The sequence below is a fragment of the Astatotilapia calliptera genome, chromosome 17 (assembly GCF_900246225.1).
Source record: "Astatotilapia calliptera chromosome 17, fAstCal1.2, whole genome shotgun sequence".
Taxonomy (NCBI): domain Eukaryota; kingdom Metazoa; phylum Chordata; class Actinopteri; order Cichliformes; family Cichlidae; genus Astatotilapia; species Astatotilapia calliptera.
Genome location: NC_039318.1, coordinates 37,354,503 through 37,382,134, shown reverse-complemented (window position 1 = coordinate 37,382,134; position 27,632 = coordinate 37,354,503). Strand labels below are relative to the sequence as shown.

At 41.4% G+C, this 27,632-nt stretch overlaps 1 protein-coding gene across 3 annotated transcripts; it reads left to right on the top strand.

The window, feature by feature from the left end:
- The first annotated feature begins 32 nt into the window (after positions 1-32).
- On the top strand, positions 33-21,345 carry pla2g4ab (phospholipase A2, group IVAb (cytosolic, calcium-dependent)). 3 transcript variants are annotated; one of them, XM_026147326.1, is made up of 19 exons: positions 33-453; positions 2,473-2,586; positions 3,749-3,830; positions 4,009-4,157; positions 4,695-4,808; positions 5,668-5,705; positions 6,208-6,340; positions 9,868-10,004; positions 10,364-10,586; positions 10,857-10,971; positions 13,017-13,154; positions 13,386-13,475; positions 15,301-15,363; positions 16,549-16,679; positions 16,803-16,911; positions 17,302-17,486; positions 17,559-17,748; positions 18,291-18,448; positions 19,830-21,345. In XM_026147326.1, the coding sequence occupies exons 2-19, from the start codon at positions 2,563-2,565 to the stop codon at positions 19,986-19,988; spliced, it is 2,238 nt and encodes a 745-aa protein (XP_026003111.1). In that variant the 5' UTR covers positions 33-453; positions 2,473-2,562; the 3' UTR covers positions 19,989-21,345. The 3 variants fall into 3 exon arrangements, with proteins under 3 accessions (XP_026003111.1, XP_026003112.1, XP_026003113.1); XM_026147327.1 differs by lacking the exon at positions 33-453 and adding an exon at positions 2,304-2,361; XM_026147328.1 differs by lacking the exon at positions 33-453 and adding an exon at positions 2,305-2,353.
- Positions 21,346-27,632: the final 6,287 nt, after the last annotated feature.

Sequence of the window (27,632 nt, the reverse complement as noted above, 5' to 3'; positions counted from 1 at the left end):
TCACTGGATTAAATGAATCACCACCTAAATCAGTAAATAGTCACATGGCTCAAAGCACATCTTCGGAAAAATGTAAAAGACAGAAAAAATGAAGTTGGTCTCTTTCACAAACTTTCTTGAGCTTCAGCCACAGATGCCACCTTGCGGTTGCTCATCGTGCACATTTGGAGAGCTCTAGCTCAAGTCTCAAAATCTGAGTCACAGACAGTCTGACTGCTACTCGGAAATTTCCTATTGAAAGAATCCTGACCATCACTCTTTAAATCCAGCGGTCATTTGAACCCCGCTGTATTTTTATTGTCTTCCGGTAGTTTTTTGTCTCTCTCGACGCGAACGTAACAAGCTACGACAGCGCTCACTGCCGGGTACGGTAGCACCTCCTCTCCACCTCCTGAGCTTTTGGCGTTACAGTATGAGACATTTACTGTGAGCTGATAGCATGCGCCTGCTGAGGTACGTGGATATTTCCTTTCCTTTTTTAGACACATTGTTGTGTTTTAACAAACGGGTGTGGGCGCAGTTTAAAGGAGGAGGTCTGAGCCTTTGCTCCGAATGGGTTAAACAGCAAAGGCTTACATTTTACGCAACGCCGTAAGACAAGGAAACTCACAGGCCAGTTTAAATAGGACCGATCACTGCAGGGATACACAAGTAAAACTGAATAAAACTGAATTTAATAATGATTATTATCATGTTTATTATGAACTACCTTCATAGATATTTTATATCATGTGTCATGTTTATATAAGTGCAAATTCATAGTATCCACCACATCTTTACTGCCTTAGTAGGACTAACATTACTCAGCATCGCATGTAGCGCACTCATAACATCATCGATCCTTGTTTGATCTGCCCTTAATCTGCCGGGCTAATAAGAATAATGTAAAGCCTCTTAGCAGTGCCTAATGATAAGTTTTGCGTGAAGCCTCTAAGCCGTATAAGAATTAAATTGCAGTGACTCCTCGACGTAATCTTTCTCTGGAGACACGCACAGTGATTCACTGAAGTGAGTCTTCGACCTGCTCCTTGTGTGGCTCAGGTGAGCACACTCCCTCAGGAGGATCCTGACTGTGCTCCGCTGAAAGCCACAGTTGCGGCAGCTGTTTTGCATTATAGTCCGTTGCTGCAAGTCTCTCTTACGTTCTGCATCCTCATATGAAAATGTGCTGCCACGCGGCGCTTTGCTGAAGCTGGCACACTTGCAGAGCTCTGCATGCGCCTATTGTATGCAGCAGCGGAACAAGGGCAGCGTGAACTGGCACCGTCAGAAGTTGGACCACTGATGCAAAGTACGTGACCGCTTCTGTGAACACACAGACGCTCTACGTGCTCTCAGTCCTCTCAGTAATTACACACTTTGGTGAGCAGCAGAGAAAAGGCTGGTGACCTTCATATGCTATCAGTTGTACACTCGCACACATAGACATGCACATATCTATGCAAATTTCTTATCAAGATATGGTTTTCAGACATCACAGAGAAAGAGTTGGGGTTGCTAAAAATAGCCACCGTGCCACCTATTCTGCAAATGCGCACTAAGCTTTACATTTTGTCGTCCAGCATGTTGAACGAACCGCATTTATTCAGGGAAGACCCTCCTCCCTTTACCGTCATATTTTCTCGTTCTCTTAACATACGCTTGTGGTGAACACACACACACACACACACACACACACACACACACACACACACACACACACACACACACACACACACACACACCATTTCTATTGGCCCGGTCCTCTTATCGGGATTTTGTGGCTCAGCACACTTCCCTTTACCCCTGCCAAGATGTAAAAGAAAAGACTTCACTGGTATTTGCGAAGCTACTTGTAAAAGGCACCCTTTTAAGAGATACTGTCATATTATGGCGTTATTTTTGTGTCACTATTCTGAGCGCACGTAAAAAGAATTTGCAGGTGCAAGTGTTGCATTTTGAGGAGAAATTTATTTTGACCGAAGAAAAGCTGAATTTGAGTGAACAAAATTCATTACTGCGTGCAAAAAATGTATTTCAGTGTTTGCTATTATCCACACGCGCGCACGCGCGCACGCACACACACACACACACACACACACAATAGCAGCCCCTCTCGCTCAGATTTTGCGCTCGCTGGCAATGTGTTGCTCGCGCTCTCAACATTTCTGAGCTCAGCTCTTTCTGTACACCGTTCTATTTGTGCCACAAAACCAGCCAATCACAGACTTGGATGCAAAAAAATCTGATTGGCTGTTTTGGTCTCCAATCAGCCCTGTTCTCCTCAAAATGCAACACTTGCACCTGCAAACTTTTTACGTGGCACAAAAATAACGCCATATAATATGTCCATTTGTTGCATCTCTGGCTAAAAGTAAAGCTGTAATTATGCCAGTATTTTGTTGTCGTTTGCATCACAGTTTAAATATGATGTTTTTTTCCGCCTGTTCAAACTCTAACCCTTTGTTTGCACTTCTTTGTTTCATATTTCAGGCTGTCTGTGCTGCAGTTTGTGACAGATATGTTCCCTTGACCTAAAGTTCACATCTTGACGAAGGCTTTCCTGCGAGTTGCTCACCTCACATGACAATGGCTTCCAATATAATTGTGAGTGTCGACACAGTGCGTGTTTACATAACTGTAAATAAGAGTGAGGCCAAAACAAAAGTGGACAGATTCCTTTGGCATCAACTGTGACACAAATAATTCTGTGGAAGTTCTTAGTTCACTGGTATTAAAAAATTTCCCTCTTATCGCAAGCCACAGCCTTGGGTCTAAGTATAACAATGAGCGTGTCAACGTCAAGGCCATTTTCATTTCTATTTTGGTGGAAGACAAGTTTGAAAGGGTTGGTTTAAAGGAAAAATATGCATAATATTTGATCAGTGTGACGTCTGAGTTTTTATCACGTAATTCCAGGTAAATTTCATTTATTTAGCACCATAATCATAAAATAATTAAGCTCACAGTGTTGTAGAGGAAAAACTGAACAAGCAGCCCTTTCAACAAGAAGGGGTGAGAGGGGAGCTATTTTAAAGCCGCAAAAAAGTCTCACAGCACTTCCTGTTTTAGAGATTTGCAAATGTCGTTGAAAACTATTTGTCTTTTTGGGTTTTTAAAAATAATTTTAAAGTGTGTAAAAGGCTGCCAGAAACAGGAAATCTTAAATAGTCACAATATCAAACTGCACTGCAACACACAGAAATTCAAAACAAAATCTATTCTGTGAGATTGGAGATATCTGATATCTAGAAATGACAAAGAACACTGTTGGGACCTTCAAGTAGTCGTATTGAACAGAATCCAATACTTTAACTTTCATTTCAGTGTGCGACCAAACTTTCAGGGATACGACAATGTAGCAAAAGGGAAGCTGAGGTGAAAGGGTTGCTGTAAAATATATAAATGGTTTACAGTACGGGCCCATTAAATGCTCATCAGTATGTATTAGAGTCACAGTATTTGGGAAAGGGCTACAAATTTAGCAGTACTGTCAAAATATAAGGAGAAAGCTGTCGTAGCACAGTGTGAACACAGCTGGGAAGTGCATCCTTAACTGGAGAGTTCTAAAAAATCCAGATGTTCTCAATGATGCTCTCACTTGGGGCACGCCAGACTTCACTGAACCAGTGTACGTCATGCTGCAGTGCAGCCAACTGCTTGGCTGTGTCATCTGGATGTGTTCATTTTTCATTCTCAGCATGGCTGATGTGATTTTTTTCTCATGAAGCAATGAAGTGAGACTGAACTCTGAATGTCCAAATTGCAGGTGGAGCAGCAGTTTTCTCACAAATTCACAGTGACTGTAGTTCGAGCTCAGAACGTCACCAAGGGAGCGCTGGGCGACCTGCGTAAGTGCTCATATCATTTTTGCCTTACAGTCACATATTACCATGCTTTCCTTCATATCGTTGGAATCTAATCCATGTACATTTACAGCAAAAGAAATACAAAAGCACTTGATGATGGTTATTTTGAGGTTGGTTTTCGGCTGTGTAGTAACCCTGTGGAACTTGTTTGTGCGCCCAGTGGACACTCCAGACCCGTATGTGGAGATTTTCATCCCGACGGCTCCTGAAAGCAGAAGGAGGACCAAGCACATAGACAACGACATCAATCCAAAATGGAACGAGACCTTTCATTTCATATTAGACCCCAACCAGCACAACGTTCTGGAGGTTAGACCTGCATTTACTGTAACAGAGCGCAGCACAGGATGACAAGAAGTGATGTCATGGAGCGCAATCCCACATAAACACAGCCTAACACTTGTAGCTCGCCATGAGGTGATATGTTAATGTTATCCTAACATCTAGCCTTTGACTGACTCAAGTGTTAGTTTGGGGTAAGCTACTCAAGCTGCCTACATATTTACATCCATGACTAATGGAAAATCATGTCATGAGGTGACTTTTAAAGTCGACTGCTAAGGTCGGTGACTTTATGCGGTCTGCCACATCAAGGCTGAGTTTCCATAGTTTCTAAATGTTTCTACTTTCTAATAACACCGTTTACAGTTGGCACAATTTGGTCCGACGCTGTTACAGCACTACGCTCAAAGTCGGTGAGGTCCTTCCATGTTTGTGAAGGCAATCGGCATATAACGTCTAAGTCATAATCAGTTTAACTAATCGACAAAACTAGCCAGTTGGAAGACGTGAACACCGGCCACAATTTCTATTTGAGTATAAACTGCTGTTGTTTATGCCCAACAGTTAACATTAATGGATGCCAACTACGTGATGGATGAGACGCTTGGGACAGCATCCTTTGAAATCTCCAAACTCAATGTGGGCCAGACAAAGACGGAGGTGTTCCTCATTGGCAAAGTAAGAAAGTTAATTTGTCCGACTTTCATTATTTATCGTCATTATGTTATAAGCAATCATGTAAGAGGTTCGTCTAAAAACATAAAAAACCCAATCTGAATTAGGGTCATCTTCTTGTGCGCCTCTAGATCTTTTTCAGCACGGCTGCTATGTCTACATTACTTTATAGAAGTCTTGTTCTGACCACATGGAAGTGGATGAAGTGGCAAGTAGAGCAAAAAACATAGTCTGGCTCAATTTTCTGCTCCTCATGCCTCAGAAGTTTGCACTAAAAGCTTTCATTGTTACACTAATCTAATTTAATTGTGCGCACAGCTAAAGACAAGTGTCTTCTGTGCACCTCGAAAAAGTTGGATTCTTTGAGCTTAAACTGCTTGAAAACAAAAAGTTTGATGCAGGACTTCACGTTCGCTTACGGGTCAACTGTGAACTCTATGTTCTTCACATGAATATAGACATAGCTAAATTTCCATAGAGTAATTTACAAGCAGCGTGAGTGTTGGAAGTGGTCCAGAGATCCACAGAAAGACTGCCTTGAAGAGCATATCAGCCCTTTAACTGAAAAAAAGCTGCTGGAAGAAGATAAGGACCTAATATTTTAATTTGATATTTTGTTAATGTCCTAAAAGAAGTGTCAGTGTATGGCCACAGAGGCAGATTTCGCATTAAACGAGTATGGAGGCTACAAAGTATCAGCAAAGTAACCTTGTAAGGTTTTTTTGTTACAAATCACAATAGAAAAGTACAATATGTATTTCCAAGAGACTTTAAAGGGATCAGTTGTGTTTCTGTGTTTATTTCTTGCCCTCAACCACAATTAAATAATGTATAATAACCACATATTTAATTATTTTGACAGGCAACCAAAGTGCACTTAGAGATGTCACTGGAGATCTGGTATGTAATACCTTCAAAATCAAATAGTTTTATTTTGTTTCACAGCAACATTTACTGTTTAACCTAAAATCAAACTAAGCTCTTCAGAATTATTGCAGGTTTGAAACTGCAGAAACTCCCCTGAAGCATACCATAGGTTAAAACTAGAAAGTAGGTGCAGCACGATTCAGCAAATGTGAGCTGAGTCATTCTAACAATAAGATTAATGAGAATTTTGATTGCACAATTGTGGGAGGATTTCAAAGAAAAAATTGAATGTTTGAGAGGAAATTCAGTGAAAAAAGAGTGTGTAATGAATTCCTTGAGGCCATGACTATTTGTGGTTGTGTTCTCCATCAGATATCCCCCAAATCACATCACCATCAGTTTCAGCATTATCAGTAGTGTTATTAAGAGATCACAGCCTATCTCGGCCTCTAAATACAAACTGAAACACGTGTTTCCGGTGCTGCTTCCCTGGGACTGCTTTGGTGATCTTCCCTCTTGTTGCTTTTATCTGCAGTACAAACCTGGACCTGCGGTTCAGCCACACCCTTTGTGACAAGGAGAAGCAATTTAGAGAAGCCCGTCGAGAAAAGGTGATGCTCGGCATCAAGAAGCTGCTACGCACTGAGGATCCTTGTCACCCAGAAGAGGTGTGGATCAAAGTCCTTTTAACACACATTTTACATGCAAACTTTGCTAAAAGTAAAACAGTGTCGGTGCTGAACTGTGGAATAACCTGATGTTTAGTCTTGATCATTTGTGTGCAAAAAAACCTTTTGGAATGAAGTGAAGCTGTTATATAGTTACTTTGATCATATTTTTCATTATGGCAGCGAATTGTTTGGAGCTTAATGATGCTTCAAAATCTGCACCCACCACAGTCTCAGTGTCAGTCTGAATGCTCTGGTTTACTTTCAGCACTGTGTACACGCTATACTGAGTCCCAAAAGGTGATCCTGTTCATCTGGACGTTTTCAGTGGGAGAAATGTTTGGTTACTCATCCAGGTGACTTCTTCAGTCTCAGCTGACTGCAGGTTTCCTCAACCTTATAAACAGTACATTTGCATAATGACTGAAACCACCCACTGAAGGAACAATGGGCTGGGAGGTCAATTTCTTGATCATTAATATGCAAATTGTCATCACCATTGATCAACAACCACCGATCAATGGCCTTGAGTACCATTCACAGAGAGTTGAGAAATGGCTGCAATCACAGCACTGTACAATGGTGAAATGTACCCTTAGGCCCCCCTCCTCGATTCAGAGATGGTCTTTCCCTTTTCACCTAAATGGCCTCCTTGGTTTCCTCGATGTATAAATCATGCCTGGTACTTAACAGCGTACACTGCATTACTCTGTTTGTGTCAGGGGAACCAATCCTTGGGGTGGACCAATTTTTGGTGCAGTGTGTTTTGCGGTTTAAAAGCCACAGAGACACAGTGTTTAGAAATGTGTCTCAAATGTTTCGATACTCCTGTCACATACAGGATCACAAGCGTTTTCGCTTCTGAGACACTCGGATGACAAAACGTTTCTCCCACTGAAAACGCTACGTCCAGATGAACAGAATCAACCTTTTGGGATTTACTTACCTGGATGATCGAGCTGCATAAAGACATTGCTATACTGAGTGTCTTATGGGGAGGGGCAAGCTCAAAACATAAATGGAAATTATTAACATTATAATGCCTCTAAGTCCTTTTTACTCTCATTGAAACTCAAAAAGTTCAGAGCCATCCAAGCTTTGACATCTTCGAGGCAGTTCAAAAGGATTTGGATGGAGCCTGGGCCATTTGGTGCTAAAGACAAATCAATTTGGCAGTCGTCTGCGTAGCAGTGAAAGGATATTTCGTGTTTTCTAAAAATAGACCCCAAAGGGAGCAGGTATAATGGAGAAAGAAGAGGGCCAAGGATTGAGCCCTGGGGCACCCCACAATTTTGATAATCCCATTTGAATTGTAGCTTCAGTTTTCGGTTCTTATCTGACAGAAGTGGCACTCAGTGTGGTCTTCTGCTGTTATACCCCATCTGCTTCAAGATTTCACGTGTTGTCTATACGCAGATGCTCTTCTGCGCATACTGGTTGTAACGACTGGTTATTGAGTTACTGTTGGCTTCCCATCAACTCAAAGCAATCCGACCAGTCATTTTGGCTCAGAGAACTGCCGTTCAAGGGATCTCTACAGTAGGGCTGTTCGATATAATGATATATATCGGATGGCGATATAAAAACGTCTATGTTTCATTTTACGCTATCGTTTGTTTCGTGGTGTCGCAAAATAAACTGTTTACGGCAATATTTGTTCATCGTTTTGATGCTCACTGTAGTGGTTATATTCATTTCTTAAAGTTCTCTCTTTCTCTTATATTTAATATAACCACACTACAGACGGACAAGCGACTGTTTTTATGCGTTGTCGTTAGCAACAACGACGGTAAAACCATCGCGTGTCCGCTTGTGTATGTTCCACATAAACCTTTCACAATAAAGCTCAAGATCCTGTTGAGACTTTTCAAAATAAATGGAATCACGTGAAAGAGTATGCAGATTATTTACGGATGAGAAGTAAAAAAGAGCCGCCAGGTGCTAAAAAATAGACCTTAGACGTTAGAACCGGCTTTTCCCCGCAGCACGCCGTGTAATAAACACTCACAAAGAAAACGGCGGCTGTTACAACTTATGTCTAAAAATGTATAGTTTCATGCATCGGTTAAAACACTCGACTCCAGCTACATGACGCGCAGCTGGAAACACTTCATGCAAGTCGAGCTGCCCGAGATTCACAGAACTTACAGAAAATGTTACATTTTTGTGATTTATATCGTTACCGGGACGATAGAATTCTTATATCGGGATATGAGATTTTGGTTATATCGCACAGCCCTACTCTACAGTGTTCTGCTGTAAGATGATATTTTCTCCCTGCAGCCGTTAGACTGTACAATCAAAACTGCTCCCAACAAACATAGATGTTTACATCAGTGCTGTAACAAGTTCTACTGTCATAACTTGCACATTACTTTTCTCAGTTCATATATACACTAACTTATTGGAAGTTACATGTCTACTTTTTAATCCACAGGTACAACGCACAATCTGCACATTTCCAGTTATTCTAAATATTCTTAACTATTTAAACATCTTTCAGTATCCTGCTCTGTTTGCACACTACAACCTGGGTTTGCCACTTATCTGTACTCTAATTTTAATAACTGTACAGTACTCTGCTTTGGTAACTATTATCCATTATGTAAATATGTAAAAAATGTGTTTCTGTTCTGTGTCCTGTTCTGTTTATATGTGTGTGTTTTTTCTGCTGACACAACCAAATTTCCCCTTGTGGGACAGTTAAAGAATTATTCTATTCTATTCTATTCTATTCTATTCTATTCTATTTCCAATTATATATTTTTGGCTGATAGGAATGATGGATGTGAAATCTGGACTCATTGTGCAATTGTTACCTCCCTTGAGGTCGGTTTCATTAGTACCAAATCGCACAAAGCGTGGTGAGTGTGCTGACTTTAGGGAGGGTATTCGTGCTTGGTGCTGACTTTCAGATCTGCTGGCTTTCTAAATTCATGACCGTGGTGCAGCTTTTGACACGCTGCATTCTCAAATTTAAAATAACACCTCAACAATTCTCACACCAGGAAGTAAAAGACAAGCCTCATACAGCTCCAATACTCTGAGCTGCACTAGCTTTCCCAGTGGTGTGGTTTTGGCTCGATGCCTTAGGGCCACGTCTGTTCATGTTTCTAACATGTGACGGAAGCTCCAGAGGAATGAGATATCCAGTTCCATGCCTTCCACCGTGCCACAACAATTCCTCCACAGTGACTTTGTAATTCAGAAATGACCATGCAGACTGGAAAAAGAAGCAATGTTGCACAATTGCAGTTTTGAAAAGCTGCAAATCTACCAGTCAGAAAACGCTGCAAAGCCATGATGCAATCAGCAAGCTGCTGCCCATAGAGACGGCAAAAGGAAATTACTCAAGATGAAAGAATGAAGTTGAGACTCATAGCTGCTGTCATTTATTCTGTAACAAAGGTGTGAGTAAGCATGGCCCTGTCTCCTTCCTTTTATGACTGTTACTGTGTGTGTGTGTGTGTGTGTGTGTGTGTGTGTGTGTGTGTGTGTGTGTGTGTGTGTGTGTGTGTATTTTACAGGTGCCAGTGATAGCCATAGCCGGGTCAGGAGGCGGTTTCCGCGCCATGGTGGGGTTTTCGGGCGTTATGAAGGCCCTGTTTGAGTCCGGGGTCCTCGACTGTACCACATATATTGCTGGCCTCTCTGGATCCACATGGTCTGTTTTTATTTCACCTCCTCTTTGTTTCCTTTGCACCCTGCCTCTGTCTGACCTATTTCTAAAGACACCTTTTCATTTTTACACATTTTTTGCCACTGCTACGTTTCTCTCTCGTTTTATTTCCTAATTCTTCCTCGGTGTTGCTCCTCCCTGCTCTGGCAAACTTTCCACCCTTCCCCTGCTGGTATGAAGTCTTCAAGCAGGCACCTCTGGCTTATTTCTGTCTCCACGACTTAGTGGATTTAACTTCCTTACAAGTAAAGTACCTGCATAAACCTCATAAAGAGGTATATTGTTAAAACATGTATTAACTGACATGGCATCTGTGTTAACTTCCTCCCTCTTTACTCCTGCAGGTACATGTCAACTCTCTACTCCAACCCTGACTTTCCAAATAAGGGCCCGAAGGACATCAACAGTGAGTTGATGAAGAGAGTTAGCAGTAACCCACTTAGGCTGTTGATGCCCCAGCACATCACCCACTATATCCAGGCCCTGTGGACCAAAAAGGCTTCAGGACAGCCGGTTACTTTTGCAGATATCTTTGGTATGCTCATAGGAGAGACACTTATACCCTCGGTAAGAACCTCGTATGTGCTCTTTGTTTTAATGCTGACAACGCTCCATATTCCCATGTCTGATTTTTTTTTACCAGTAAGTTAGTCAGTTCCTTCCCTTTAAATCCATCTGCCACTTCTTCTCTTTTCTTCGAACTGCCATCCGAGTTTATCGTTCTTCTTTTAGTGTCACATAACTGTGCAGTCATATTGAGATAGAAATCTGAATCTTATGACTGACGTGTAAAACTTGGTGTTCAGATGATTAACACTGAGTGTTCTCTCCTACAAGAGAATGGGCATCAAGCTAAGCGACATCCAGGAGAAAATAAACCAAGCCCAGTGTCCGCTTCCTCTTTTCACATGTCTGCATGTCAAACCGGATGTTTCTGAGCTCATGTTTGCAGGTAAATATGTCTCTTCTGTTTGACACCTGCAGGTGTCATACGTTACATTATGTATCCTAAATCCTTCAAAACAATATTTTGCATATCCATATATCATGAGTACATGATACGATGACTGAAGCCACATGCAAAATAAGTGAGCGGTACATTTCCATATAATCCCTGTCTGCTACCATAAAGAACATGTGGCAAGATGTGGTTGGCTGTCATCTAATGAAAGCCCTGTGGTCAGTGACGTGGGAGTTTGTACAGTACAAAATGTTGTACAGTACTTCCTAAATTCTAATATAGCTCCCACGCAATCTTGGACTCATCTCTGAATATACACTCTCTCTACTAGTATTACAGAAAACTTCCTGAAACACTGAAATTCTTCTAAATAAAACTGTGAAAATAAATATTCTGATCATGTTTCGCTTTCAAGTTTAGACTTTTCTGATGCTTAGCAAGAACAAACTCTTCCTATCCGCGTTCACCAAATTCCATCACGCCGTCAAACTGTTTATCGAGGAAATGTTTGTGCTTCTCTTCACAAATCTAAATTGTCGTGGGCGGCTGAGTTTTGGATTACAAACTGCCTTTCGGCTATTTTAACAATAAATACATTCAGCGGTCCACACAGGCAGGAAACAATGACATACACAGACAGCCTTCTTCACGGCATCTCAGTGTGTGAGTGTGTAGGAAACCGACTACATCCACGTCGTTTGTTACAGCAGGTTTATAAAAAATGAATATATTGTTCAGTGGCACTTTGATACGCATAAGGGCAAGGCCAAACCTGCTGCCAGTCTAGATTTACGTGTTTTCCATCATCAGTCGTTTATCAGATCTTTAAAAGTAAGATTGAAAGTAAGATAAAACTTGTTTTTCTCTTTTATCTGCTCATCTAAAATCTCCAATGACAATTTCAGTAGAAAATTCCTGGCTGCCAACTGAAGCGAGATGTGAAATAAGCTGCGATTGTTGAGGTTTCCGAGGTCTGAGTAGTGTCACCGTGAGAGTATGCGTCCATTTGTATGTCTGTGTTCCCTTCAGTGGCTATTTATGGGCGAATACGTGTCTGTAAAAGCAGTTACCAATATGTCATAACGACATGTTACATCAGGTTGGTGTATAAACACGCCATGAAGAGTCTCTCCTCTCCCGAGTCTGTTTCAAAGCGGGGTTTGTGGGCCCCGGGGCACAAAATTAGTTTTGGTTTTGGCTCCAAAAAGCAATAGGAAAACAACACCCATCCAGTAAATGCAGATAGAAGCATCCTGTTGATGAGCGAGTTCAGAGCAGAATGCCCAGACAGGTTCAAGCTCAGAGAAAGATTATTGTAATACCGAGAATCACTCCACAGACATTCTCAAGAAACTCTTGGAGTATTCATCCATGCACATCCCTTTACGGCCAGAACGTACCCATGTTCAGGCATCTTTGAGTAGAAAAGGAGAACGGTGGCATCATTTCTGTAAAACCTTGGAAATCATCTCTTGCAGTCTCACCAACATGGACCAGATTCTGACAGGAATGTTCCAATATAATGTGAAGTCAGTGATATAATAAACTGAGAGTGTTTTGACAGGAAAGGGAAGTTGTGCCTACTGTTGATGACCAGTAGCTCAAAATGAGAACTGTGTGTTAATCTTTGACGACGTCTTTTTGTGAGAGAGATGGTGTGTGGGCGACCGTGCGACTTTGACATGTGCAGACATGCAAAGCGAACATGTTTTTTTCCCTGTTGACGTTGGGAAGTGTTATCCCTGAGCGGTGACTTAAAGATGGCCATCTCTTAAAGGGCAGCAAACTGTGTAAACTGTGTCAAATTCCCATCGGATGTGTTGGCAGCGTGACGCAGGGACAGTATTAATTGTTTGGCAGCTGGTTCTGTTAATTGTAAGCAAGGCATTGTCAAGTATATGTAAGGTTTATTTCCATGCATGACATTTTTATCCAACAATGTAGCCTGTGTCAGAGTGCACAATGCAATTATGCAATGCAGTATTACTATTGTGTGTTCCTTATTGTGACCATAACACTGGGATTTCAACCTGCAGACTGGGTGGAGTTTAGCCCGTATGAAATTGGGATGGCAAAGTATGGCACCTTCATGACCCCTGACCTATTTGGAAGCAAGTTCTTCATGGGAACTGTTGTGAAGAAGTACGAGGAAAACCCTCTTCATTTTCTGATGGGTGAGAAACATGTTTTCATCTGCAGTCATACAAAAAAGAAAGGTTTTCCACAGGACTTACAAGCTTCCCTTATTGCTTCCCGAGGAAATAAAAGGGTCAACGAATGTGAGCACATCTATAAAAGCAGACATTTCAGAGGTTTTCTGATCTGAAGCGTTCAGGAGCAACAGGTACAAGTAGATACAATAGATACAAGATTCAAACCTGACATGTTTTTTATGTTTTTTTTAGGTGTGTGGGGAAGTGCCTTCTCAATTCTGTTCAACAGAGTGCTAGGGGTCAAGGACAGAGCTGGTGGCAGCACCATGGAGGAGGAGTTAGGTAATATTTTTCATTCTGTTTGTTTGGACTGAACAATACAAGTGCTAAAAAACCCAGAAAGTGACCCGATAATTTTGCCGCAAGGCAGATTCATCTGCCGATCAGAGGGCGTCAAATAAATGGGTTTAGTCAGCAGACAAAATTTTAATTGTAGATGTGCACATTCCAAGCACTTATTTTAAATCAAGTATTATAAAAGAAGTAAAAATTGGAGTACTCGAGAAACGATAAGAATCGAAATGTTATTTCTTATTTTAAAAGCATAAGCTTCCATGTAGAAATGAAATACAAATCGTCCACACAGTATATGTGACGTATTTTTCGGACCAGAAGGCGCATTAATCAAAACAAAACAGTCAGATAAGTCAAACTTTACTCAGCTCATTCTTCTTGCTTCCTCCACTTCCGTACCTTTGATTCATTAATGTTGAATTCTCTGGCAGCTGCTCTATTCCCATGTTGTTGCAGTATATGAATGACTAACCTCGTATTGTGGATGGATTATCTCAGTTGTTCTCCTGACTGATGTTTGGTCTGTTTACAGCATCCTGCCATGCGATTGCATTTGTCCCTAACCATCAGGAACCCTCATGTTAACTTTAATCGAGTGGAAAAAAGTTAGCGTTCAACCTCCAGCTTCACTGTGTTTATGCTATGCTAACATAGCTGTGTCGCTAGCGATCACGTAGCACATCATTATATAGCAGCTAGCCAAACTTCAGTAACCCTACAAACGTCACTGCTGTTTAGTTTTCTGTCTTCATTTATGTTGGAAGTGATAACAGAGCTGTACGTTTGAATTTTTCAGAAATCTCTCAGTCAGAACATGCTATATCATGTTTAGGTGGAAGCTAGCGAGCTAACTTCCTGCTAACTTCTAACTCTGTTAAATGTAATAAATTCTGTTTTCATGGATGCCTGGATGTTAAACTTAATTATTACACCTGGTAAAGCAGCAACGCTGATCATTTTATTAAAGATGAAAGAATTTAGACAGTTTTTAACTCTCAGTGATGCTGCAGTGTTCGATTGACTTTGGGACCTGAAGCAGAGTTTAGGACCCAGATTCCTCCGCGAGGCTCCTGACTACGGCAGCCGTAATGCTCCGACAATCCGTCAAGTGGTGCAGCTTCGTAGCGGATTATAAGCACTGTCGATTTTTGAGAAAATTAAAGGATTTTAAGTGAGCCTAAAAGTGAGGAAAACACGCTACTTATTTTATACAGATTTACTGAACGTAATCTGAAATTGGTGCTTTTAGTCATGGTTAGCTGGCTACTTTGCATTAGTTTATGTTTTCATTTTTTAGATAATCTCTTTGTTTTGGTATGAGCATCTGCTGCTGAAATAACTTCCACAGCGCAGTCTCCCACTGACACAGGCGTTCAGTCATGTCTGAGAGCCTATTGTCACAGTCATGTGTCACACTTGAATTTGTTTTGTTTAGAATTATTTTCTCACACCTAGCAGGTATTCCCAACCTCATTTTTTTCTCACTATTTATCATGGGATTCTTTGAGTGTTTATGTAATGTTAACGCAACAGCGGAAAGGCATCGGGTTCTTTTGCCTGGTGAGATGACTCGGTTTGCTTGAATGCACATGTTAGGGTGACCTTTTACATTGAGACGCACTCTCACAATGTGTTGGTTGTGCAAAAGCGTCTCCACCTTACTAAAGAATGCATTAGTAACAGGTGCTCGCTTGTGTCAGGTCTTTCTTTGTTTGACTTAAGTTCTGTAAAGTTGCATGATTAAACAAAAGTTTAGATGCAGTTTTGCTGTGTATATGAATCAAATTAACAAATGTTGCCTCGTGTCCTACAGAGCAGATCAAACCACAGCACATCGTTGGAGAAGACACCCTGGACGACGACGAGCCACGCAAAGGTGAACTTGGCATTCCTTTTGATGGAGAAAAAATTAGGTTCAGCACACTGGTTGACACATTGAAATGTTTGAGCAAAAGTTGAACCCCTTGAGACGTTGTGAAAGTTTGTGGTAATGGTGCAAATTTTGTCGGTGTTTTGCAACTGCATGGGAGCAGCTGCCGAGGTCAGATCGCGATAAAGTGCTGATCGGCGTGCTTTTCTGCCGCTATCCAACAGCCAGAGTTTGCATTGTTTTTATTTATTTTGTTTTTATTCAGGGTCTGACTTTGATGATTGAAGCCAAACATTTATGTAAATATTCACGTAATTGCCTTTTGTTCCTTCTTGAAGAAGTGTTTGCACTACGCCCTGAGTGAATTTTTAGAAACAGCTATATATAGACAAAGAGGAAGAGGCGGAGAGAGAATGGGTGGGTGGATTATAAGGGTACAAACAAAACCAACAACAGTGTTTGTTTCAAGTGACACTGAAGATGAAATAAAACTAGATAAGAAAGATGTTGTGATAGTTTTTTTTAAATTGCCTACAAATGGTAAATGGTAAATGGCCTGTATTTATATAGCGCTTTACTAGTCCCTACAAGCATCTTAAGTGTCCATATTCCTTTACATATTTCAGCTTATTGAATATTTGCTGCTCTGACACATTAATGACGTATTTTTCTACTGGGTTTCATTTTCTTTTGAATGGTGGAAAGAATGCTTGTCTTGGGTTTAACAATACAAAAGTGCAAAACAAAAGAAAAACAGGTCTGAAATCTTTCCCGCTGCCCCTCTCTGAGCACGTCAGAACCAAGCTCAGGGAGCAGCTTCTGTAAAATGGAGTTCTTCCTTCCCACTGTCGCCAAGCGGACAGTGCTGATTGTTGGTGTTCTCTCTAAAATTGTAGGGTCTTTATGTTACAGTGAAAAGCACCTTGATTGGCACTGCATCAATAAATTTCAATTGATGTCGTGCGTACAAGAACATTTAAAACAATTCCAGATTTGGAATGAATCAATACCCATAAAAAAAATGTTTTTGTACTTTTCGTGCAACATGTTAACACAGTTTTAGCACATTTATGCAACAATGCAAAATCATGTATTTTGTTGAAATGTATCTGTTTTTAATTACTTTTGTGGACATTATGCATTAGATTAACCACCTTTGCATATTCCACCTGGGGTTACTTTGGTTTTTAGGTGGGACAGAAAACCAGGAGGCAGAGGAGGAGTTTCATCGCACCGCTCAGGCCAGCTGGGTTCAGCGTATGTTCACGTCAGTCTTGGGCGACTCTGCTTTGTTCAACACAAGGGAGGGTCGTGCTGGAAAGGTACACGAATATATTCAATACATTATGCATACAGGTATGCGTGAGTCGAGTCTTCCTGCGTTAGTAGTTACAACAGCCTTGCATCGCTCGCTGTCCTAATCCTTCCTTGTCATCATTTTCCAGGTGCATAACTTCATGTTGGGCCTGAACCTGAACACCAACATGCCATTCTCTCCATTACTTGAGATAACACACGCTATGACACCTGAAGAGGAGGTGGATGCTGTCACAGGCAAGAATAATACATTGATCACAGTTTAATAAATGTGTATGTTAATGCAGTGAGGGCTGTAATCAAACATAACCTTAGTATACTTTCTCTACTGACTCAACTTCACCCAATCTCCATCATAACTTTTGGAAAACTATTTTGGAAAACTGCACAAATATCTTTGGTTGCTGAAAATATCACACATCTCTGTCTATAGAAATAAATTTAATGAAAGCTTCACAGTTCACAGCTCGTGGCTTAAACGGTCACTTTAAGTTGTTTAATTCAAATAATATTTGTATTTGTAAATGTATGAAAACAAATATGCGGTCCTACTTCCAGTAAAGGACAAGTACCAAACGAAACAATTTGCTCGGTGAGTCAGGAAGAATAAAATTTATCATTGCTCAGATCCCGATGAGTTCGATCGAATCTACGAGCCTCTGGATGTGAAGAGCAAGAAGATCCACGTAGTAGACAGCGGCCTGACCTACAACCTTCCCTACCCCCTTATCCTGCGCTCGCAGCGCGGCGTCGACCTCATCATCTCCTTTGACTTTTCAGCTCGACCGAGTGACTCAAGCCCTCCGTTCAAGGTAAAACGGGACTTTTTGTGGTCATAAATGATTCATGTAAACAGCAAGTCTAACAGGATTTGCATCTCACAGGAGCTTCTCCTCGCTGAGAAATGGGCTAGAATGAACAAGCTGCCATTCCCCAAGATCGACCCCAAAGTCTTTGACCGTGAAGGTCTGAAGGAATGCTACGTCTTCAAACCAAAGAGCGGTGAAAAGAACTGCCCGACGGTCATCCACTTTGTCCTCGTCAACATCAACTTCAGGAAATTCAAAGCGCCTGGTAAGTATGACTGTATGTGGAGGTTATGTGGGGGTAAAATTTCACTGTTGTGGCACATGAGGCATCTCTTCGTCAAAGCTGGACTGGGGGAAATTGACCATATTCAGTCAGCAGCCAGATGTTAGGCACCTCCTCTGAGTGACCCCAATAGAAACCATCTTCCCATCCTCCCTTTGAGTATGTGTGTGCTTACAGTAAACTACGAATTCCGTCTTTTTTATGACCCAAGTGAAATATGGTTCCTGGGGGAGTCAGGTGCTAGAAGGAAATCTCTCGCCTCAGTAGGCGGACCATATGTATAAACAGGTCATATATCAGAAGCCATGCAAACAAACACTATCACCTCATCTCCACTGCACGTCCTTTACATTAAATAGGTCATCCATTCAGATAAACAGAGTCTGTTTATGGTTTTGCACTCAAACGGAGAAGAATCGCAGTATACCATAACTATTACATCCGGTATCAGTTCAGCAATGAACAGTATTACATACATGGTTGAACTGAAAAGTGCCCCAACTCTTGTTGTTGTTAAATATCAGGCGTTGCCAGGGAGACTGAGAAGGAGAAGGAGCTGGCCGATTTTGACATTTTTGACGACACCGAGACACCATACTCCACCTTCAACTTCCAATACTCCAACGAAGCTTTCATCCAGCTTCATGACCTGATGGAGTTCAACACTCTCAACAACCTGGAGGTCAGTTTAGCGCTGCTGCAAAACTGGTGTAGCACAGTGTTACCTGTTGAGCCTATCACTGTGGATGTTTTCATAAGGCTTACAGGCATCGGTAGATTAAGTGATTCATGAACAGGTTTGTTATTGGCCAACTGCTGTTCCTTCATTTCCTCAGCTTTTCATTCTTAGTGTTGTCAGAGGGGAAATTTTGGATTGAGTCTACTCACATTTTGATTGTGCAACATTAGAAATTTCATCGCAGTCAAAACCGGATGGTACAGGCCTAAACTAATTCTCTAAAGGTGTGTCATTTATGTGACGTCAGGCTGACTTTCACTTGCTAACTTCTGAGTAACTATGTTGAGTAAGGGTTCAGCCTCTTTGATTTCACTGGGTGGTCAGGTGATGCAGACAGACTTACGCTGCCACTCAAGATATGTTCCGATGCTAGGCTCCAGCATTTTGAGCCCAGTTAGCCAGCAGCGCTAATATTTGGAAACGTACTGATAAAACCTCTGTCATTCATGGTTAATATAAAACAAATCTGCCCACCGACACTGATTCATATGAAAGTGCAAGACAGAAATTTCCTGGACTTACTCGTTTTTACATCGTTAAAGTGTCACCAGCTGAGCTCTGGGGATGTGTAGTGAGAACCTCATACAGGTTTACACAGTTGGGGGGATGAAATGATTAGTGAACATAAATCGGTAATAAACCTAAGCCTATGTAATCCACTAACTTTGGATCATTTATTAATTGACAAATATTAACTAATTACTAAATGATGATGTTTCCCAAATAATTGGGTTAAATACTAACTCTACACTTGTCAGGGGCGTATCCAGAAGGTGGGCATGGGGTGGCACCAGCCCCCCAAAATATTATTCCCCCACCGCTATAGAACTTTGCTGAATTTTAATGTACTTTTACATCTTTCAAGTATTTACGTGTCATGCTGCTTTTACTCTACTATATTTTGTACTCCTTACTGGCTCATCAGACATTACTCCCTCTGCTATTTGGGTTTTATTCTTTTTATGTGGCTCACATATCTTCATGTTGTACCTTCCATGTCACTTGGTTGCAGTGTGGCGCTGACGTTAAATGTTTTACGAGATCTTACTCGACCATTTAAATAATGACCCTTTAATTCAAAGTGCTGCTGTGTTGAAGAGCAGCTTTTTTTCTGAATGACTCAACGTGTATTAGATTTCAGGACAGTATGGTAGCCATACAAATATATGGAAATCTACCTTCCAGCATGATGTTATTCAAAATTCATCCAACATTATATTTATCTGAACTTTTTAACCTTTTTTAAATATCGCTCTTTGAATTTAATGTAGCAGCATTTGTTCCATATGAGATTACAATATGGACTTTGTCCCCCTCCCTGCAGGTTATTAAAGAAGCCATCAAGGACTGCATCGCGTCTCGTAAGGACAATCCCTCGAGCGTCTCTCGTCCTTTCAACCTCAGTGAGATCCCAAAAAAGAAGATTCTCAAACGAGATCATCAAGGAAAGCCTGTGAATCACCTTGGGAATAATAGCCAGTAGCTTCGGTCTAAGACTTCAGGGCTTTTGGGGGATTATGTTTTCACCTTAGAACGAAGCATTTTCTTTTTGGAAAATGCTCTCATGCTGATCTTTTCTTTGTGTAATAGAGATGCTTTTGATTTGCTCTGGGTTTGATATGATTTCTGATAAAGGGCTACTGCAAGGAAGCTGGATGTTACATGATATGATATTATTTCATTCATATACAGCTTTCACCTGGGCTTACGTGCACTATAGTGACTGCTGGCCACAAACAGCTGATAGGTGCTTTCCCTGCAGGCTGTGAGAGACAGACTAGAAAATGAACCAAACAGTGCAATGTGAGTGAATTGGTTCCATATCCACTGAGCAACCCAAACTACAATTTTGTTTATTGTGCCTGTTTTAAACTCACATGCTCATTCACTTCACTTCACTTACATTTTCTTGCAACATTCCCAAATGTCGGTGAGGAGACTGCATTTGGATCTCACAGCCGTGTGTGGACGTTTCTAAACACTGAGCTGTGTGAACGGACACATTGCAGGAAGCCGTTCCTGCACTGCGTCTTTTTGTGAGCTGAGCTCTTTCCACACTGAACGTGTGACAACAGAGCATGCAAATCACCTCTTTTTTTCTTTTTTTTTAATTACCGGATGGCTTGTCTAAACATGCAAGCTTGTTTGAAAACATGGATGGGGATATTATCGGTAACCATTGGTTTTGTTTGATGGCAACTTCTAAACACTCCAAGTGCACCCCCCTCTGGATACCTCAAACATCCCAGTGATGTTTACCCACCTACAGCGTAGGAGCACTCCCTGCTCCCCTCTAGGGAGTGCCTCATATTAAAGCCATTTTGGAAAAACAAAACTGGATGCCATGGAAACGGCCCTGCTCCTTCTCTCATCCGGTTCTGTGTCCTGACTCCATGGTTTCAGGGTGCTTTTTCTTTTTAAACACAGTGTTTGTCCCCCCGCCTCCCAACAAACCCAGCTTGCTGCCGGATCTTTTCAACAGTGAGGTGCAGCTTAGGTCAAAGTGAGGGCGCGATCACGAGACCTGCCCACAGCTGAAAGGTGTTCCCTAGTGGCAGCACCCAGTGGAATTTTACACACTACACCTTCACCTGCAGCAGTGGAGGCCTGAAATCAGACACACTACACCTACACCTGCAGGGGCCCAGAGGCTGCACGCGGAGCAGGGGAATTTTACACCGGACACTTCCGGCCCTCACGCTCTTACGTTTCAGCCGAGGTTGTTGGAAAGAAACCGAGAAAACAAAACAGTCGTTTGCAGTTTTGCTGCAAGATGAAACCACGAAACTTTTGCAACATGCTTTTTTTTAATTTTTAGCTGATTTCTATCAGGTGTTTTTTTCCTGTTTGTTTGTGTAGTTGCATTTTTTTAATAGCTGTAAGCATTTCCTCATTTCTGTTGTTCTTTTAGAAAAAATGGTTTTGGATAGCAGCAGTTTTTTACTTCCTCTTGTTGAATCAGATGAGAAGATTGACAGCGTTATATTTATGTACTGTAAAGGCTTATAAGTGAATAATTAGCAGTCAGGTACAACACAGCACAAAGACAGAAAATGGGCTAAAAAGTTACTTAACTGTTGAGCTTTTAGTAATTGCTGGATGGCTTTTCTTGCCTCAGCACAGAGTCCATTGACCTGGCAGTGCGTCACATCAAGGCTAAATCTGGTTCTGGTGATCCCTACTGTAGGAGAAACTATTGCAAAGTGTGTGTCTGTCTGTGGACACTTTGTCATTGTGTTACCTTCACAGCTATGATTTAGTCCCAACACTTGAATGAAAATGAAGGCCAACTTCTAAAAGTGGGTTTGGTCTAACTCATTTAAATCATTTCAGTTGTTCAGTAGTCCAGAAATAACTACTGAACTGCTGAGCCAGGGGACTGTGGATACTACCACCATCATTGTTGTGTCTCTACCAACTCCTGGGAGACATTTCTGGCTGCTAAATGTTCTCTGCGTGTGTTAAAAAGCCTGTTCCTCTTGGCGCTTATCACTCTGCTGTTCCTGTTTTTAATGGGTGCTTATCTCTTGTTGTTGTTGCTAAAAAAGAGCTACTTGGTAAGAGCAGAGATGATTGCAAAGTGAGCTGTGAGAGTGAGCCACAAGATAAGAGTTGTTTGTTCGAAAGCCTTACATAAAACTTGTTTAGAGGTTTGGGGTTTTTTTGCAGATTAATGTCAAATTAATTTAAGCGAAGCTAACCTGCTGCTGGCTATAACCATAGGGTGAATGCGGTGTCATTGTATCAGGGCTACTTAAGAAAGTGAGTGATTGTGTTTCCCCATAAATGTTAAAATAGCATCGACTATCTTATGAAGACATCCTGTCGAGTTCTGCCATTAACCTTTTCATATTTTACATATTGTTTTACTTTAACTTTGATTATTTCTACTATATATTCGGCCACCTATGACCATGTTTACATGTTACAAGATCCTAAATGGTCAGCTGTAGTGTATAAAACATTTCTGTGATTAATAACTGTATTATGACTGGCAAAACATAACATACATAATGTTTATGTGCATTGTTAAATGAGATTAATAAAAGAGAATTTATCTCATGTGTAATCTTTTCTGTTTAAATAGTTGAGACTCTTTCCTCATCCGTGAGCCCCCTCCTGAAAAAACACAGCAGCTGAGGTCAAAGTTCAAGGTTCGGGTTCAACCATGACCTGCTTTAGTTTGGCTTGTATTTAAAAAGAACTGCGTCAGAGTATTAATGTGTGTGGATGTCGGAGTGTGTAAAAGTCTTGAGTCACCTCTCATTTCTTTATTTGTTGTCAGGCAAATTGAAAATGGGTTCAGCAGTTTATTAAATTGAAATACAGTATTTGATATGACCGCCTTATTCTTCAACACAGACGGAATTCTCTGAGGTAGATGACTTGTCATTTCTTTGAGTAGTCTTCAGGAATATTTGAAGGATGTTCAGAGCTCTTCTTTGGATGTTGGCTGTCTTTTTTCCTCTGTCAACATGATCCCACACAGCGTCATTAACTTCGGCTTCGGATACAACGTGTTCTCACCCCCAAAGCATCGATATATTACGCTTCCGGGCACCCAACACGTCACTAGATTACGAGATTGAAAAAATGAGGAAACATGACAACCGTTTGAAATGAATCTATACATGTACATTCATTTTACTTAAATCGCTTGGAAAACACTATGTAACGTCATTAAAGTGCTGGTTCAGGTTAGGGATAAGGTGAGGGTTAGGGCTGGAATACATGGCTGGAATCTGTGTTACCGCGGGAGCATCATCCTACTGGATTTCATCCATAACCCGGCGCGTAGCATAAGAATGGGGACGGTCACCTTTTGTGTTCCTCGGGAACGCCAGATCGTCATTATATTACGCCTCGGGAATGAGAACGGGCTGCGCTCCTCTGAAAGTGGTCATATACAAAGAGTGTAATGAAAATGTGTAGCTATTATACCACCATATTGATTTCAAGGAATTTACAAAATTTTGCCTTCGGGTATGTAAATACCTGAAAAATCAGCTTGTATTGACTGGCATCACAAGAAACCCCAAATCCTAACGAAACAGACCGTTTTCAGCAGTATAGAGCATTTTAACTGTGACATGTTAAACAAACCAAAAGGAATGCATTTGTATTATTTTCCATATAAAGAAGTAACTGGAGGGTGTGCTTCAACTATTGGGCGATTGCACCATGCCAGTTCATTGTCCATCCACTAGCCAGACTTTGGATGTAGGACCAACATTGTGGATTTTGTCCTGGTCGTGGAACAGTGGACCTGCTCTTTGTCCTCTAAAGGATATTTGTTAGTGTGTGTGGGTTCGCCCATCCAGTCGGTTCTTCAACCTCATGATCGATGCAATTATGCGCAGGACCTTCAACGGCCGCCGCCGTGGAATCGAGTTCGCCGATGACCAATCTTCAACTGACTTGATGTTCACGCATTACAAGGCTACAGACATCCTATGCAACGTTGTCCAATATGCTCAACCATATGGCCTCAAGATCAGTGCTGAGAAGACAGAAGTCCTTACTACTGGTGGATCGCCAGCCACCGTGTATCTTGAAGGCATGTAAATCTAACAATTCAAATACCTTGGCTCTCTGGTGCAGGAAAAGAAAGTGGATTCAACAGCTGTCAATCGGTGTCAGCATTCGCCTACCTCCATTGGTGCATCTGGAAGAAGACAAACGTCACCCTCATCATCAAAATCCACCTGTCCCACACACTAGTATTGCCCATTCTTCTCTATGGATCTTTGACCCGGGTCATCCTCAAACATGACCTCAACAAGCTCGAGGTCTTCCAAATGCACTGTTTGCATCAGATTTTCCCAGTGTCCCTTCGTGACCATCTCGGCAACAGCGCGATACGTGGTCAGTGTAATCAGCAGGCCTCGATGGAAGAGCTTATCCAGAAGCGACGACTGCAATGGTTTGGCTGAGTGTAAAAGTGAAGCTGTTGATTTATCGGTCAATCTGCATTCCTATCTTCACCTGTGGTCAAGAGCTCTGATTAGTGAGTTTCCTGCAAAAGGGTGACTGGGCTGTCCATTAGAGATTGGGAGAGCTTGGTCATTAGAGACGGATTCCTAGTAGAACCGCTGCAATTGGCATGAGCAGTTACTGATGTCAAATGCTGATTGGGATGCATCCTGAGAGGTTACATGTCTCAGCTGGCTTGGGAACAACTTGGTTTCTCCTTCAGACAAGCTGCAAGAGGTTTCCGGGGTGAGGGAAGTCTGGTCTCCTCTGCTCAGACTGCTGCCCAACAACCCGAACTCACATAAGTGACAGAAAACAAATGGATGGATAAAGATCAGTTAGTGCTCACACACCCTTTGAAAAACTGGAGCCAGCGTTCTAACTTCTGAGAACAGATAATACAATCTGTGTTATTTCTACAAGCCCAAATCAGATAGGATTGTCTTGATTTGGGCTTGGAGATTACACATCTGAAATTAAAAAAAAAAGGTACAAAAAAGGCTCGTGAATTTTAAAAACTGCAGATGCTTACGTAGTCTCTTACATCACAGAAAACAATGTCCCTCTTTTTAAATCAGTTTTTTGTAATAATTTATCTGTAAGAACCATTTTTGACTCATTGGTAAGTACTGTAGTTTATAAAATGCAATGACATCTCTACATCTCTGCTTTGTTAATAGTTACCTAACAGTATGTGAGATTAATCATTTTCGGTGGAGGTAAATAGACCAGTGGCCAGTCCCAGACTTCCTTGATTGCTCACGACTTCCTTTTACTAAAGAAATTGTCTATGTGAAAGAATTACCTAATGCAATGGGAATATTTGGTTCCAGGAAGAGGGGAATACACACCGATGCAGCGATTTCCTTTAAATCTCAGTTTTTCAGTCAGAGAGGACTGTTTTGATTTGAAAATGTGATTTGAGGACCCGTACCAAATATCGAATGATGTTAACCAATAAATGTCAAAGTAGTGATGTTACAAAACGTGACAAAACGATTCCCTTTGACCTGCATGATAAAGAAAACCACACAGAGCCTCTAAAACTTGGAGACCTGCTCCAACAAAGCCCCCGCTAAATTATTACATTCCCCAATTAAATCATCATCCAAAAGCAATATTCTCCTTGTGTGAGAGTACTAATTAAGTGCTTAGGATAGTTTGCTATTCTGTTAGTCCTTTCCTCTGGCACGGAAGCACCTGGCCAGATTCCCAACAGATTTGCCCAGAGTCTAAAAGCTCTGTATCGGCATCTTTTCAGAGAACGTTTCAAGTTTCACCTCTTCCTTAGAGCCAGCACAGCACAAAAGGGACTCCATGTGGAACTTTTTCACAGGTTTGTTAATTGGCAGATGAACAGAAATGCCCTCTGTGAGGCTGTATCCTCACCCTCGCCTCTGTCAGTGCGCCCCAGGGCGGCTGTGGCTACAATGTAGCTGCCATCACCAGTGTGTGAATGTGTGGATGGCTGAATGTAGTGTAAAGCGCTTTGGGGTCCTTAGGGACTAGTAAAGCGCTATACAAGTACAGGCCATTTACCCTCTGTGTGCTGAGTCATTCACATAGCAACATAGCACGGACAGGTTGGGGCACTGCAGAAAGCCTGCAATGAGGCCACTTGTGACCAATGCACGCCAGATTGTGTGTATGTGTGCAGCAATAAGAGGGAGTGGGAAAATCACAGGGAAAGAGAAGGAAAAGAAAACGTCTCTGTATGTTTTTCATGGAGGAATGTGTGAGTGAGGAGCCTCTCAGAGGCAGGGTTCAATGTTTTGCAATTGTTTGACCTTTTCCTTTTTTTGGTGCAGTCATCGCTGTTTTCTAATACTCCCACTGTGTAGGTTGGCATGTAAGGAAAAAGGCAGTGATATACTTTATCTTTTTTTTTTTTTTTTACTCTTGGGGCAGTCTAGACAGGCCAGATAAGGAAATAAAAAGATCCCACTTCTAAAGGGAAAAAAGGCATTGATGAAACATAGGTGTGCCCTAGTTACTTGCTTTCCCAGAAAAGATCTGCGTGTTATGAACTACGTTCTTTTGGTTCGCAGTGAAAATGCCTGCCCATTATCCCTGGAAACATCACGGGACGATAAGCCAAAATTTAATATGAGCTCATGTGGTTTTCAAAAGGCAACAAAGCCACACTCCCCCACCCCCAAGGCGTCATGCAGTTTGAAAACTAGATACTTCAGTTTGGGTTTATTTCTAACTGTTTCTGTGATGCAAACAGAGACGAGTGCGGGGATTAGTAACATGGGAAATTTGGTCTTACTTCCTATACTGAAAAAATGCACATTCATATGACGTATGAAAGCCCCCATGGATCGCAGGCCTGATTACAAATCCATTCAGACTCCATTCTTCTGACTCATCGCACACAGTACTGGGCTCACCAGACTCCCACATTTCCGCATCGTAGCAGAATATTCAGAATAAACCTGTGCAATCATAAAGGTGAATGACACAGGTATCTGAATTCTGCAGCAATCCAGAATTTTCATGTATGGATTCACTGATTCAACTGTATCACATTAGCATAAAGATGTAACATCGTGCTTTTAAGAAGGTTTTTAGTTCATTTATGCGTATCTTCAAAACATTACATTCACGCTTGATGCTACTGTTAATGCTCTTTTTCTTAAATGGAACATACAAATAGCAATACTGTGATTATGATTACCTGCAGCTGAAGCCCATTTGCTTAAAGGTTTGATATGTTGTGTATCCAGACAAACTTTATTTGCCTTCCTGTCAACTCAAAGCACTCTGACCAGTCTCCTCTGACCTGTGATGAAACGTAGGTCAGATAATTGCTGTTCACTGGATTTTTTTCTGTTTTTCTGACCATGTAAATCTTACAGATGGTTGTGCAGAAAAATCCCAGTAGGTCAGCAGTTTTGGGTTTTTTAAATACAGCCTGTCTGGCACCAACAACCGTGCTACATTCAGAGTCACTTAAATGACCATTCTGACGCTCAGTTCAAACTTCAGGTACATGCCAGCTGTCTTCATGCCCAAATGCACTGAGTTGCTGCCATGTGACTGACTGATTAGATATTTGTGATAACCACTGAACAGGTGTACCTAAAAAGCGACGTTTTAGGTACACCTGTTTTTGTTCACTTTGTTTTGCTTACATGTTACTTTTTTTGAA